Consider the following 16,744-nt stretch of genomic DNA (forward strand, 5'->3'; position numbering starts at 1 on the left):
TAGACTTATAGTAATCCTGTAGATTAATCAGCAAAAGATTGCACTGATCAATGCTCCTCGCAGTGAAGAAACAGGAAAATAAACTCCAATTTTGATGCCATTATAACACTTCATTTGTGTACAAAACCTCACATCGGATCGTGTTAATGGATTTATTGCATCATTTTCATGCCTTCTATTTCTAGTTGAATGGCAAAATCAAACTTCAACTAAATGTGTTTTGAAAGCTACATATTTTTGTTTGCTTGGATAAAGCTCAATCTAGGCCAGCAATTTACTACATGTATGTGGATTAGATTAGATTAGATGTACTTTTCATTCCAACTGATCCATAGTGAGTTGATCCTCTAGGATGTAGAACATGTCAGAAAAGAAGAATGCATAATAAATATTCACAAAATAAGAACAGTTATGCTAATATCAAATGAAATTGCCCTTGTGAATGGGGAATCAAAAAAAAAAGAAAAAAGAAAAAAAATCATAAGCATAATTACATTTAAAAGTACATAAAACTTGTCGCCAAATATTTAATACACTTAGGTGTATATGATAATCTTGGGGTTTGTAGCCACACATCATCAAATAAAAAAATGAATTAAAAATCATTTTACAGCACTTATTTATAGTGATCACATTACTGCACAAAGTTTGTACAGAAGTCTAATTGTATGCAATATTCGCATTATTTGATATTATTAATATCATACGCACATCAGTTGGTTCTGACAGTCTCAAATTGGTCAGCGCAAATGACTCTTAACAGCCTAGGAGTGAACCAAGATGTCCTTGTGTCCCCAGTTTTACGTATTATAGTACAGTCCTGCTAACTGTGACTGAATGTTGCCCTCTGTGTAGCTTTAGAATTCCCCAATTCCTTGTTGTGTATAGCTGTATAGCTCTTCCTGTGTTTTAAATTTCAGGCCCTTTTTCCTCTCCTCTAGTCCAGAAAATATTTTCTCTTTTCAGCTCACACATTTGGGTCCATATATGAAGTACAGAGGAACACATGTTCTGTAAAGCTTCACATCTGCCTTGGCTGCAGGGCAGTGCTAAAACCACTGCCACAAAAAGAAAAAGGCATAATTTTCCATGAACTGACTAAAAATCAAAGGAAGCCAAGTTATATAGTGATTACAAGTGCCACAATATATCCTGTCACATTCAGCAGTTCTAAATCTTACAGAAGGCCTGCACCATCCCCTACCCGGTTGACACTTCCTTGTGGATATTTATGATCCTGCTATAAATAGTCTTTGTTCCAGTTGGGGCTGCCTGTGAATGAAGTTTTACTGTGCAAGACTGATATCTCAGGAAAAAATGAGAAGAAAAGTTATTTATGCTAATTAGTAAGAGTGCAAGGTTGAGGCTTGCTTCCCATATTATCAAACTTCTTTTTTCATATACAGATATTCTAGATCTTATTTTAGAATAAACTCAGACAGGAAATATAACTTAGGTTAAAAATTGCATTATAAAATACACATCTGTACTACCATTATTTATTAAACACAATCAACTTCAGTCCTACATTAGACCATTTTTGGGGCTCGAAAGCAACTCGGCTATGCATTCTCAGAATTTCAAGATCAATTGTAACTTGTAGGCTGTTCCATTACTATTATTAACTGTCTATGTGTAACGTTTATATCCTGACAACATCAGAGGCGATTGTGCACCCTCTTATCATGTTTTGAACAGACAAAAGCACTGTTGCACACCCAACAAAAATCACTGTCTATTTTATATCAAAACAAGTATACAGCATGACCATATATAAACACAAGAATGTCATCAACAAAATTTGGTGAGAGACCCTAACAAAGTGCTAATTATCATAGTTTTCACGTATTGAATTACAACTGATAATTTTAACAGCTAAGAATGTAACTTATTATTGCACCATATAGCAGAGATGCTGAGTTGCAAATAGGCACAACAAAAAGCCTGTCCCAAATAAAGCTTTCGGCCAGTAAGCTCTTCATCAAAAATAGATCACACACACACACACACACACACACACACACACACACACACACACACACACACACACATTTTTCATAATATTGTTACATTCCATCCTGGATTTTCCATTGTTTGACTGTAACTTATGTTAGATGTTGAACTCATATGCCAGAGGAGCAAGTTCTTTCCATGGTTGGTTGTGTGTGACAAGTTGAAACTGAGTAATACTGTGCATAGAGTAGGGGAATCAGTTCTAAGATCAGTTACTTCCCTTGCGATTCAAGACTTATTGAGCTGACATTTACTCTGTAACTATAGAGATATTATTACAAGTCCTTTGCCTTTGAATACTGGGTGCTCACAACAGACACTATCTTAGGTAAGTCATAAAGGCCGTAGTTTTATTCTTTACTCAGTGCACTCATACCTTCCTTGGCCCAGTTGGTGTTGTAGCTGGACATATGATATGTAATCAGTTATCAGTTTGTAACGTGCCGGGCTGTATCCTCACCCGGTAGCCCACATGTAACGTGCCGGGCTGTATCCTCACCTGGGGCACCACATGTAACGTGCCGGGACATGCCCTTATTTATTAGTGCCACTTAAAGTTCACGTCACAACTGGATGTACCGGTATTGAAACATTTCCTCCCCCAGTAGATAGTGCGCAGTGTTCTCGACCTACCTTGCTTTGTTTATTCAATGTTGTCTTCCTGGTAGCTGCGTCCATCTCACCTAAATAACACTGAAATTAAGAAGCCAGGTGAAGTTTTCCAAAATCAAAAATCAAGATCGTATTCATTGTTGAACATTTATGCCAACCACAGTGTGATTTATTTGTTATCACTCGCACACACAATATTCATGTGACCAGGCCTCTTACACTTAATCATCACAATAGGTAGGTCAAAAACTTCCAGTCTTTAACAAAGTTCACAATTACAATTACCGAAAAATTAACCAACGTGCTGCACTTTTGCTCCAAGAGAATCTGACCGAGAACTAACTGAGAACTGCACCAGCTCGGACATTATATAGACGAGCACTTGAATATTTGACTATTTATGTTAATATATTATAGTTTATAATTTCCCAGGGTTAAAATGATCCTTTCTAACTGGTTTTGAAGTTAACTATTGGGTTTTATTATTTAAATAACATGAGTGAGTTGTATCAATTTAAATACGCGGAACTAACTTATGCATCCGCCGTGGGAATTCCCGACTTATAACCACGGCAGCCCTTTTGAACAATAATTTTTACATATTCAAATGTACTTAATTCTTAATTAATGCACTTACAAAGTTGAGACTGGAGTTATTTTAGGTAGGAAAATAAAGGTAGCAAAAGTATCGAAACAGATCTCGGAATTATTTGGTAGTTTGGTCACAATTGGCACTGAAAGTCATACAGGCTACAGATTTTAAGTCTTAATATCTATTTAACTAACAGACTTTAGGTTAATTTAAACACTTTGCTGGAATCAGTAAAATTTAGGCTTTCTTTTGGATGCAGTCTTATAGCTGAATTTGATCTATTAGCTCACTCGAATTTTACTTAATATGTATTTCACAATATACATCATTGTCCGTAACTGTTAATAGTATGCATTTCCAATAAAACTGATTAGCTCATTACATTCAGAATAGATATTAGAATGTACTGAAATAATAGATTTTACTAGGGGAATTTTATTTAAACTATTTCTGAATTCCGTACTATGAGGCTGAAGGCCACAGAATCTGTAGTAGTGTAGTGTAGTAGTGAAAATGAAAAAAAAAAAATAAATAAAAGTTCATTGCTTAAATAAGTTACTGAAGGAGTGTAAAACCAAAACAGGATAGCAGTGGGCAACCCTGTTTCGTTACAAGCTTTCCCTTAGATTTCCTTATCAGTACATACCAACATACTCTGTATTCAGATCAAAGTGACCTTATGTACTATATTTAAGAAACACATGTTGCATGTTATCACTTTTATGTGTTTTGTTGGTTTCTTCATTGCTGGTAATTTTATAATATTATTAGAAGTGAGTGTCTGATGTTAAATGTATTAAGCACTTCTATTGAATGAAATAAACATGTTAGATGGAAAAATCAAGACATTAATTGAAGAATTTATTCATGATTGTTTATCAGTTTTGTTACTTTGTTCCAGGTCCATGCAATATACATTCACATTTACATCTTTCTTGGCTGTATGATTGGACTGACACTTTTTGTTGGTGTGGTAATAGCAAATTACTCAGAAAATAAGGGGACTGCCTTGCTTACAGTTGATCAGAGGAGATGGTAATAGCATTTGTAGCTATGTAGTTTGAAAAGTATGCCGGGATTTTTCATTCATATATTTACACTCAACTGATAAATTTCTGATAGGTGTGATTTAAAGAAAAGATTGAAAATTGCTCAACCACTTCATTTACCTCCAAGACCTGATGGAAAGAAATTTCGAGCATTCATCTATGATATTACACAAAATATCTACTTCAAACGTTTTATTGCTCTCATGGTTCTCCTCAACAGCAGTTTACTTTGTGTGTCTGTAAGTTTAAATTTCATGTTTTTCTTTATTGATCACCATATGTTAGAATTTTTGTTGGTAACTGTTATCTGCAATACCTCTGATATGCCTTCTTCACAGTGGAGGGAAGAAGAATCTCACACAGACCCACTGGCAACAGTTAGTACAGTTCTGACATTAATTTTTGTGGTAGAGGTTGTGATGAAAAATATTGCCTTCACCCCAAGAGGTTACTGGCAGTCGAGAAGAAATCGTTATGATCTACTAGTCACAGTTCTTGGAGTAATTTGGATGTTTATCAATGCAACTCTCAGGGTAAGTTTATAACACATTTTTTGTTTGCAAAATAATGTCACAGTTTTAAAAACCATTTTTTATTGTAGTGACTACTACACAGTGAAATAATCTGAAGACAGTTAAATTCTGATTTATTGACTCCATAAGTGTACTCATTGGTGAAACAATTAATCTGAGCAGAGTAATCCTGAAACAAAGTCCAGTAGTAGAACCAAGGTCATTGTCGGACAGAGCACAAAAATATGATCACTGTGGTTCAGAAATGAAGTGAAGTGTGGAGATTTGGCCACAACTTAAGTAAGCCACCATAGTTCAGATGAGTGATAGAAGGCGTGTTGTGAGCATCTGCATGCGCACATGTGTTGGAGACTCGCAACAGGGAAGCAGGTGCTGCTCCTGATGGCCATCTCCAGAATGAATGCCATGGGGTAGCTAACGAGTCGTGATGACTTAGCACAGTGCCACAAAAGACAAAACTGGTGCACTGCTGTATAAGTGGCCACATGTAAAGTGCACAAATTTCGAGGGGTGAGTAGATAGGCAGCAGTAGCCCCTGGTGGAGGAGTCACTGCTCAAGATATGGATGCCTAGTAGTGTCAGCAATGCAGTAAAATATGAGTGTTAACACATTCCTCCTTCCTCAGGAGAGGCTTGTTGATGTCTGTAAAAGCTGCGAGACTCTTTATGTGCTGGTGGCCTTCCATGAACACGATGAACATGGCACTGTCAGCTATCGGAGCCACCAGCAGCCCCATACTTGCATGTTGCAGGCTGTAGGCTGTAGGGCCATAAGTGATCCAAGTGGAGGCAGGCCCTGTGAGGACACTGTGGAGCTCAAAGTGGGATGCCTGCTGGGTCACTGGCAGTAGTGACACTTTCTGAGCGTCTGGGACCCCCAAAACACCACAGAGTGGGCACCAGGACCTCCAAAGCATCACGGAGTGGGTAGATCACCAGTGCTGCCAGGAACGGTTCACGAGGCAGAGATCCAAGCTACTGTAGCGCTGTGCGTGGTCACTGGAAAGTATAAGGCAGCAACACGGGACTGTTGGGTGGCAGCATTTGGGCCCCTTTGAGCTGCTGAGCTGAGTCAATTGTCTCCCGCTGAGTCCTAGAACATGTTTGTTGGTATATCTCTTCAGAAAATGCAGTCAGTGCCAGGTGAGGAGAAGAGGGGATACCTGGACGATTGTGACCGGAGGTGAGTAAAAATGGGCAAGAGAGAAATCATCTGCTGGGGAATGCTGTAGCAGCTGGAGCAATTGATGGCAGTGGCTGCCCAGTGGTGTGCAGACAGAACTGGTTGAGATGGCGGGCAGCTTGCCTGTCCCTCAATTTCAGCATACACAACTTGCAACCCCATTGCTGCTGAATGACTGGTGGGACCCGTCTGTTCCAATTACCAAAAGCACATGCTCAGACTAGGATGTCTGGATGGAACTTCGGTGCCAGCAGTGCTGGCACCAGGTGTGGGGCTGGCATCAGTAGGTGAAACATGTGCACAGCTGGTGTGTTTAGTCTGTGGAACATGTAGCTAAGTGCCTCCTGCTTCTGAGAACTGGAGTGTTGTGACGTCTCATGTATAACTGTGTCTTTTGTTGTTGGTTTTCAGTATATTTCAAATGTGTGTTGGTTGTTTTGAATCTTCATTGTGATGTCCAAGGCATTTGTCTAATTTGCTGTTTCTCTATTGTAAAATGCATCTTATCATGAACAGAATTTATGTCTGTGTGTAACTGGTCAATTTTATTGCTTGGTTCACGTATCAGGCACGAGATGATGTCCATGTGTCTAATCCAGTATAGGATGTTGTACCTATTTGGCACTGTTTTGTTAAATATAGTGTGTTGTGTGTGGTTCATAAATATATTTGCTATGGTTCCAGGCACTGGGGATCCCCTTGATAATCCTTCACTTTGTAAATATAGAATTCGTTATTGAACTGAAAATAGTTCTGTTCTGTTGTCAGTTTTAGAAGCCTGACTATTCCTTTGATGTATTCATGTATAAGTGTACTGTGTGTCTTAAGATTTTGTTCTATAATGTTTATTGTCCCCCCCCCATGAACCATGGACCTTGCTGTTGGTGGGGAGGCTTGCGTGCCTCAGCGATACAGATAGCCGTACCGTAGGTGCAACCACAACGGAGGGGTATCTGTTGAGAGGCCAGACAAACGTGTGGTTCCTGAAGAGGGGCAGCAGCCTTTTCAGTAGTTGCAAGGGCAACAGTCTGGATGATTGACTGATCTGGCCTTGTAACAATAACCAAAACGGCCTTGCTGTGCTGGTACTGCGAACGACTGAAAGCAAGGGGAAACTACAGCCGTAATTTTTCCCGAGGGCATGCAGCTTTACTGTATGATTACATGATGATGGCGTCCTCTTGGGTAAAATATTCCGGAGGTAAAATAGTCCCCCATTCAGATCTCCGGGCGGGGACTACTCAAGAGGATGTCGTTATCAGGAGAAAGAAAACTGGCGTTCTACGTATCGGAGCGTGGAATGTCAGATCCCTTAATCGGGCAGGTAGGTTAGAAAATTTAAAAAGGGAAATGGATAGGTTGAAGTTAGATATAGTGGGAATTAGTGAAGTTCGGTGGCAGGAGGAACAAGACTTCTGGTTAGGTGAGTACAGGGTTATAAATACAAAATCAAATAGGGGTAATGCAGGAGTAGGTTTAATAATGAATAGGAAAATAGGAATGCGAGTAAGCTACTACAGACAGCATAGTGAACGCATTATTGTGGCCAAGATAGATACGAAGCCCACGCCTACTACAGTAGTACAAGTTTATATGCCAACTAGCTCTGGAGATGACGAAGAAATTGAAGAAATGTATGATGAAATAAAAGAAATTATTCAGATTGTGAAGGGAGACGAAAATTTAATAGTCATGGGTGACTGGAATTCGAGTGTAGGAAAAGAGAGAGAAGGAAACATAGTAGGTGAATATGGATTGGGGGACAGAAATGAAAGAGGAAGCCGCCTGGTCGAATTTTGCACAGAGCACAACATAATCATAACTAACACTTGGTTTAAGAATCATGAAAGAAGGTTGTATACATGGAAGAACCCTGGAGATACTAAAAGGTATCAGATAGATTATATAATGGTAAGACAGAGATTTAGGAAACAGGTTTTAAATTGTATGACATTTCCAGGGGCAGATGTGGACTCTGACCACAATCTATTGGTTATGACCTGTAGATTAAAACTGAAGAAACTGCAAAAAGGTGCGAATTTAAGGAGATGGGACCTGGATAAACTAAAAGAACCAGAGGTTGTACAGAGATTCAGGGAGAGCATAAGGGAGCAATTGACAGGAATGGGGGAAATAAATACAGTAGAAGAAGAATGGGTAGCTTTGAGGGATGAAGTAGTGAAGGCAGCAGAGGATCAAGTAGGTAAAAAGACGAGGGCTAGTAGAAATCCTTGGGTAACAGAAGAAATATTGAATTTAATTGATGAAAGGAGAAAATATAAAAATGCAGTTAGTGAAACAGGCAAAAAGGAATACAAACGTCTCAAAAATGAGATCGACAGGAAGTGCAAAATGGCTAAGCAGGGATGGCTAGAGGACAAATGTAAGGATGGAGAGGCCTATCTCACTAGGGGTAAGATAGATACCGCCTACAGGAAAATTAAAGAGACCTTTGGAGATAAGAGAACGACTTGTATGAATATCAAGAGCTCAGATGGAAACCCAGTTCTAAGCAAAGAAGGGAAAGCAGAAAGGTGGAAGGAGTATATAGAGGGTCTATACAAGGGCGATGTACTTGAGGACAATATTATGGAAATGGAAGAGGATGTAGATGAAGATGAAATGGGAGATATGATACTGCGTGAAGAGTTTGACAGAGCACTGAAAGACCTGAGTCGAAACAAGGCCCCCGGAGTAGACAATATTCCATTGGAACTACTGATGGCCGTGGGAGAGCCAGTCCTGACAAAATTCGGAGTAGGTATTAAAATTCATGGAGAAGAAATAAAAACTTTGAGGTTCGCCGATGACATTGTAATTCTGTCAGAGACAGCAAAGGACTTGGAAGAGCAGTTGAATGGAATGGACAGTGTCTTGAAAGGAGGATATAAGATGAACATCAACAAAAGCAAAACAAGGATAATGGAATGTAGTCTAATTAAGTCGGGTGATGCTGAGGGAATTAGATTAGGAAATGAGGCACTTAAAGTAGTAAAGGAGTTTTGCTATTTGGGGAGCAAAATAACTGATGATGGTCGAAGTAGAGAGGATATAAAATGTAGGCTGGCAATGGCAAGGAAAGCGTTTCTGAAGAAGAGAAATTTGTTAACATCCAGTATTGATTTAAGTGTCAGGAAGTCATTTCTGAAAGTATTCGTATGAAGTGTAGCCATGTATGGAAGTGAAACATGGACAATAAATAGTTTGGACAAGAAGAGAATAGAAGCTTTCGAAATGTGGTGCTACAGAAGAATGCTGAAGATTAGATGGGTAGATTACATAACTAATGAGGAAGTATTGAATAGGATTGGGGAGAAGAGAAGTTTGTGGCACAACTTGACCAGAAGAAGGGATCGGTTGGTAGGACATGTTCTGAGGCATCAAGGGATCACCAGTTTAGTATTTGAGGGCAGCGTGGAGGGTAAAAATCGTAGAGGGAGACCAAGAGATGAATACACTAAGCAGATTCAGAAGGACGTAGGTTGCAGTAGGTACTGGGAGATGAAAAAGCTTGCACAGGATAGAGTAGCATGGAGAGCTGCATCAAACCAGTCTCAGGACTGAAGACCACAACAACAACAACAATGTTTATTGTTTCAGTTATTGTTGTATTGGAATACATATTGTCCTGATCAAATGACAGGAGGATGGCTGTGTTTGGAATTTGTATGTCTTTCATGCACCGAATCAATTTTGTGTTATTTCTTATAGTTCTGTCCTCTTGTAGTTTGTAGTTTTCTGATAAAGAGGACAGAACTATAATAAATGCCACATAATTGATTCAGTACATAAAAGACACAAGTTACAGACACAGCCATCCTCCTGTCATTTGCTGTAGACAATATGTATTCCAATACACCAATAACTGAAACAATAAACATTATAGAACAAAATCCTAAGGCGTACAATACACTTGCACACAAATACATCAAAGGAACAGTCAGGCTTCTAGAGCTAGTAACAGAACGAAACTATTTTCAGTTCAATAATGAATTCTATTTACAAAGTGAAGGATTACCAATGGGATCCCAAGTGTCTGGAACAAATTAGTTCCAAATAGGTACAACATCCTGTACTGGATTAAATATATGGACGACATCTTGTGCCTGATAGATGAACCAAGCAATAAAATTGACCAGTTATACACTGACTTAAATTCTGTTCATGATAAGATACATTTTACAATAGAAAAAGGGCAAAATAGAGAGTTAAATTTCTTGAACATCACCATAAAGATCCAAAACAACCAACACACATTTGACATATACTGAAAACCAACGAAACAGACACAATTGTACATGAGACATCACAACACCCCAGTTCTTAAAAGTAGGCGGCACTTAGATACATGCTGCACAGACTAAACACTATGTACAGATAATTACAAAAAGAAATGAATACAATAATACAAATAGCCACAAACAATGGATACAAAGATAATTTAGTAACAAAGCTGAACAAGAAAATCAAAAAACACAAAAGAACAAACACCCAGCTGTCATCAAGACAAGGACAAAATCACACACGAAACAAATACACAAAATACAAAAATAGGAACAACACAAAATGTGGAAGAAACAGAAAGTAAAAGATCGTACACAGTGACATACAATTACAAATAAACACACAGAATATCCAATGTTTTCAATAAACAAGGCATAAAAATAGTCCACCAAGCCAACAACTCGATTCAGAAATACTTCCCAAAAACAATAGATAAAACTGATCTATTTCAGAAATCAGGAATATACCAATTAAAATGTAATACTTGTGATGGAACATACATACGTCAAACCAGGAGGACATTTGATAACAGAGACAAAGAACATGTAAGAGCATGAATGTGTAGGACAAATCATTCAACTTTTGCAGAACACTTACACCAACACCAACATAAAATTAGAGCCAGAGACATACACAAATTAGTTTCACAGGTTAGCAACACTCACAACATGAATGAAAAGAAATGAATAGAAATCAAAATTGATACAGTGTGGAATAAAAAAAAAAAAAAAAAAAACAGTTTACCAAAGTGAAGTATAAATAATTCAGCACAAGAACTCCTGCAGAATGACAAACACTGCCAACTGCTAATGCGAGTCAAAGTCTTTAGATGTCAACCACTGCTGGCAAGGAGGGAAGAAGCAGAACATGTAAAGAAACACCGTAAGTAACTTGCACACAAACCTTATAAACAAATTGCTGTTTTTAAAATAAAACAACCAAAAATGTACAAATGTATGTATCCAGTTTGCAGAATAACCACAGAATATGATTTACAAATAACAGTGATATGATATGCATGTGGTGTAGTTCTTTTTAATTAAACTGCAATCAGCTCAAGGCAGATAACCAATAGTAACAGACTTGAAAATAAAGTTAAAACATCACAGGCCAGACTGTCACAGATGTATTTTAACATTTGAAATTTAAAGGCATGCACCAGGCACTCAACTTCACCATTAGAAAAGATGGGGCCCAAATATTTTGGATGTATTTGTCACATAGAAGTTCCCAAAGGTTTGCAGTAGAAACTGAGGACCATTGTCCATCACTAAATTCTGGGTAAGACCTTCAATGGAAAATGTTTTTGATAAGGCCATAACGGTGCTTTTCCCTGTTGTAAACCTGAGACTGACTATGCAGGGAGAACATTAAAAAATCTGACAAACTGAAGGGATGAATTCCTGACTGCAAATGAAAGAAAGAAGTCGTATGAACATATGTCCAGAAATGCATTATTGCCATGGTAGATGGCTCTGTCGAATAACAGTTCTTCTGACCTCATGTTGCATGTTCCTTCTGTGTTACAGGCTGTGCAATTGATGCAGCATACTGTAAGCAGCAGAATGGTCCAGTAGTCATGTCAGGAACAAGCAGAGATGGTGTTGTTCATGTTGGAACAAGCCAAGATGGTGTTTGCATACAGCCAAGCAGATGAAAATGGTTCAGAGGCAGCATGACTACACCAAAACAAGTACCTTCACAGACACTAACAACATCACACAACATTTCAAGCTGTTTTTGGGTGTTTGTGTGATCATGGTTCCTTTCAGACAGACGAATGTGCAGTGAGTTGGTGGAGTGTGTATACACCAGATTTGGAGGACTAGGTTCTACAGCATATGGAGACAAACCCTAGTACAAGCTAGTGGCCCACCAAAATGGTGTAAGCCAAAGTTTGGTTATATGTATCCTGCATTGCAGTCACTACCACCTCTATCACCTGAAATGCCACTTCGAACATCTGTTGTGATGTTAATGCAATGCACCTCTGTACTGTGTTACGGGATGGTTTGTTGTCATTGCATGCATACCGTCTGTTTCTGGACATACGTTCATAGGACCTTTTTTTCCTCCATTTCCGGTCAGGAATCTGTCCCTGTGGTTTGTCGGTTTTATTACTGTTCACCCTGTATCAACTAAGCAGGAGTATACAGTCATCACAGCGATCCAATGTGTTCTGAGAAGACGGCCAGCAAAATCCAAGCAGACCCTGTCTCACGATTGTGCGGTGCTATGCCATGGAAAGAAAGTGTTCTTATGAGCCGCTTGCTATTCTGCACATTTGTTGCATGACTGGACCATCTGTACTATTTGTTGATTCCTGGCCAGTATAATGGTGTCATACTAGCATTTTTATCCTGTATACCCTTAGTGGTAGGAAAGTAGAAGCACAGAATGTCATTCTATAATGAGAGGGTACGATTATGTGCAGTGATGCATGTTCATAGCCAATAGGATAACTCCATCAACCAAAACCAACCACTCTTATAGCTGAAAATATTGATAAAGGGGCTCTGCCTTCCGTTGCAGCAGCTGCTCTAGCCATCCCCACAGAAAGTTACAAAATATGTGTTGTAAGACGGGGTCTACACCCGTGGTTACCACGATATGCTCACCTGTAGTGGGAAATGTGTCAACTGTGGACTGTGCTACTTCATTAAGGTAGAAACATAGAATCTCTTTTTTGTTGTGCAAAGGTTTGGGACCCATTGGCAGCCAGAGGAGGGCATCTGCATTTAAATGTCTATCCCTGGTACAAAAATTAATTTCATACTTGTATCAGCTGAATAAAAGTGACCAGCACTGCAACCAGTGAGCCATTATATCAGGGAGCTGTGATGAGGGGCTGAACAGTGAAATGAGCAGCTTATGGGCGGTTGTCAGGTGAAACTTCAGCCAGTACCAAAATAAGTAATGTTTTTGAGTGCATATATAACAGCTAAAGCTTCTTATTAAATTTGGGAATAATTCCTTTGAGGTGCCATCCAAGTCCCTTCAGAATACCATGTTCCAGGACGGCCTCAATCCCATATTCTGAAGCATCAGCCATCACTAACAACTGTTTGGTAAGCTGAAAGGTAGCTGAGCACAGGGCTAAGTGAAGGCAAGTTTTCAAAGTTCGTAATGCGGTCTCACAGTCCTGTGTCCAAGCAAATGGGTTACCTTTTATTTGTAATGCTTTTGGCATGAACTTACAGTGTTAGGAAACCTTCCTGAGAAGAGATAACAGTTCCTTGACGTTTTTCAGCCGAGGTAGTGCCGTGATGGCTTCGTGCAAAATTACGTGTCCCAGATATTAAACTGATGGCTGAGAGAACTGAGATTTGTTGAATTTACACCTGCTTAGTGGAGTGTGTGGAGCAGCATACACAGATTTTCGAATTGGTCCTCTGTGGAAGTTCCCGTTACTTGATGTCGTCAAGGTAATTTAGATAGCATGATGTATTTTACATTAATTGCTCAAAAATCATTGAAACACGGTGGGAGTAGTGGCAATGTAGAACACTAAAGGAGTGTTGACTACCAAGAGCTGTACAACTCTTCATCAAGCAGACGCTACGGGTAGGATTCAGCCAATTCTATTTTCAAAAAATATCTCCCACCAGCTAGTTTGGCCTTTAATTCATCTGGACTGTGATAAACAATTTGTTGGGAGGGGAACTGCTGGCAGTGATCAAGTTCATATCCACAGGCTGTTATTGCTGCTGCCAAGAATGAATTGTGGGAAACTGACACAACTGCAATGTGTCCTCACTTATTACTTGTGACAAGTCTCCCAATGATGGGGGCAGTGTTACTGTGATTAATTCTTAAAACACACTGAGCAAGATGGAAGTGGAGAATGCCCAGACTGTTTACCTGTTGCAGCACATACACAAGCTGGGATCTATCTGTGGACGGGCCATACCACCACTACTTTCACATTGTCCAAGCCTATCGATGCCTGGCACCTGCTATCCAGCATGTCACCTGCAATGTTGGCCCATGTTTCTAATTACTGGCCTGCCACATAGGAAATTTCAAAAGGCCTGTGTGAGAGCTAGAACTTGTTCAGGTGATCGGTCATCAAACTGTATAGTGTGCTATCTAACTTCTTTATATGGGGCATAACAGATAATGGCATCGCAATCTATTGTGTTGGTATGTGACTCCTTATGTTTGGAAGTGATGAAATGACACTTTTGACTAAGGCTGTCCATGCCTTGTACGTCTGATTAGGGTGTTTTTTACTTTGATAAACTTCTACGCTATACACAATCCCATGCACTTGCTGGTGGTGGTTTGTGGTTAGTAAATTGTGCATTTCATCAATTTACAACTAAGAGGATTCAATCAACAGGGCTAATTTACATAAAATTCTGTTAGTATAAGTAATGATCCGAACAAGAAGAGAGCTTCTATAGTGTCAGCATTCCTTACCTGGGAAGCTTCAAAGTATGGTCAGAGTCATTTTTCATATAATTCTGAGTCCTCTGCTGATTCCTTGTACAGTGGGAGCAGTGGCGGGTGGCTAGCTGTGGATGCTGCTGGCGTTCCACAGGTGCTGACAAAACCTTTCCCAACATGGTGGTGTTTTCTTGCTAAATTTGTTCCATCTGCAACTGGCACTTGTTCTGAACTGTGTAACTTCAGAGCACTGTTCACTAATGGCAGTGGTAATAATTGTCTGTTCCTGAATCTGTCAAATGTACTGTTCAAGGGAAGAAAAGAGCACACTGAGTTCCTTCGTCACTACTTTTGTAACAACTGATAAACACTGAAACAACCCAAAAACAGTTAACCACTGATTTATTGACACCACAAGTCAGTGACTGGCAAAACAATTAATCTGAACAGGGTTATCCCTAAACAAAGTCCAGTAGTAGAACAAAAGTACAGGGCTATTACAAATGATTGAAGCGATTTCATAAATTCACTGTAGCTCCATTCATTGACATATGGTCACGACACACTACAGATACGTAGAAAAACTTATAAAGTTTTGTTCGGCTGAAGCCGCACTTAAGGTTTCTGCCGCCAGAGCGCTCGAGAGCGCAGTGAGACAAAATGGCGACAGGAGCCGAGAAAGCGTATGTCGTGCTTGAAATGCACTCACATCAGTCAGTCATAACAGTGCAACGACACTTCAGGATGAAGTTCAACGAAGATCCACCAACTGCTAACTCCATTCGGCGATGGTATGCGCAGTTTAAACCTTCTGGATGCCTCTGTAAGGGGAAATCAACGGGTCGGCCTGCAGTGAGCGAAGAAACGGTTGAACGTGTGCGGGCAAGTTTCACGCGTAGCCCGCGGAAGTCGACGAATAAAGCAAGCAGGGAGCTAAACGTACCACAGCCGACGGTTTGGAAAATCTTATGGAAAAGGCTAAAGCAGGAGCCTTACCGTTTACAATTGCTACAAGCCCTGACACCCGATGACAAAGTCAAACGCTTTGAATTTTCGGCACGGTTACAACAGCTCATGGAAGAGGATGCATTCAGTGCGAAACTTGTTTTCAGTGATGAAGCAACATTTTTTCTTAATGGTGAAGTGAACAGACACAATGTGCGAATCTGGGCGGTAGAGAATCCTCATGCATTCGTGCAGCAAATTCGCAATTCACCAAAAGTTAACGTGTTTTGTGCAATCTCACGGTTTAAAGTTTACGGCCCCTTTTTCTTCTGCGAAAAAAACGTTACAGGACACGTGTAACTGGACATGCTGGAAAATTGGCTCATGCCGCAACTGGAGACCGACAGCGCCGACTTCATCTTTCAACAGGATGGTGCTCCACCGCACTTCCATCATGATGTTCGGCATTTCTTAAACAGGAGATTGGAAAACCAATGGATTGGTCGTGGTGGAGATCATGATCAGCAATTCATGTCATGGCCTCCACGCTCTCCCAACTTAACCCCATGCGATTTCTTTCTGTGGAGTTGTGTGAAAGATTCAGTGTTTAAACCTCCTCTACCAAGAAACGTGCCAGAACTGTGAGCTCGCATCAACGATGCTTTCGAACTCATTGATGGGGACGTGCTGCGCCAAGTGTGGGAGGAACTTGATTATCGGCTTGATGTCTGCTGAATCACTAAAGGGGCACATATCGAACATTTGTGAATGCCTAAAAAAACTTTTTGAGTTTTTGTATGTGCGTGCAAAGCATTGTGAAAATATCTCAAATAATAAAGTTATTGCAGAGCTGTGAAATCGCTTCAATCATTTGTAATAACCCTGTAGTTGTAGCACAGAGTACAAGAATGTGATTGTTATGGTGCAGCAAATGAAGTGAAGCAGGAAGCTTGGGCCATGGCCTAAGTAAGCCACCATAGCTCAAATGGGTGCCAGGAGGCATGCTGTAAGCATTGGCACATGCATCTTTGTCGCAGACTCATGATCGGGAAGCAGGTGCTGTTCCTGGTGGCTGACTCTGGGATGAACACCATGGGGTAGTGAACAAGTCTTGATGACATAGCATGGTGTTGTGAAAGGCAGA

At 39.9% G+C, this 16,744-nt stretch overlaps 1 protein-coding gene across 1 annotated transcript in view; it reads left to right on the forward strand.

The window, feature by feature from the left end:
- Positions 1-16,744, forward strand: part of LOC124795014 (sodium leak channel NALCN) — a 402,332-nt gene that overhangs the window by 308,774 nt on the left and 76,814 nt on the right. The window contains exons 22-24 of the mRNA XM_047258779.1: positions 4,119-4,252; positions 4,340-4,505; positions 4,605-4,799. Coding sequence (XP_047114735.1) covers positions 4,119-4,252; positions 4,340-4,505; positions 4,605-4,799 — 495 coding nt within the window. The remainder of the gene's footprint in view (positions 1-4,118; positions 4,253-4,339; positions 4,506-4,604; positions 4,800-16,744) is intronic.

Source organism: Schistocerca piceifrons, chromosome 1 (genome assembly GCF_021461385.2).
Source record: "Schistocerca piceifrons isolate TAMUIC-IGC-003096 chromosome 1, iqSchPice1.1, whole genome shotgun sequence".
NCBI lineage: Eukaryota > Metazoa > Arthropoda > Insecta > Orthoptera > Acrididae > Schistocerca > Schistocerca piceifrons.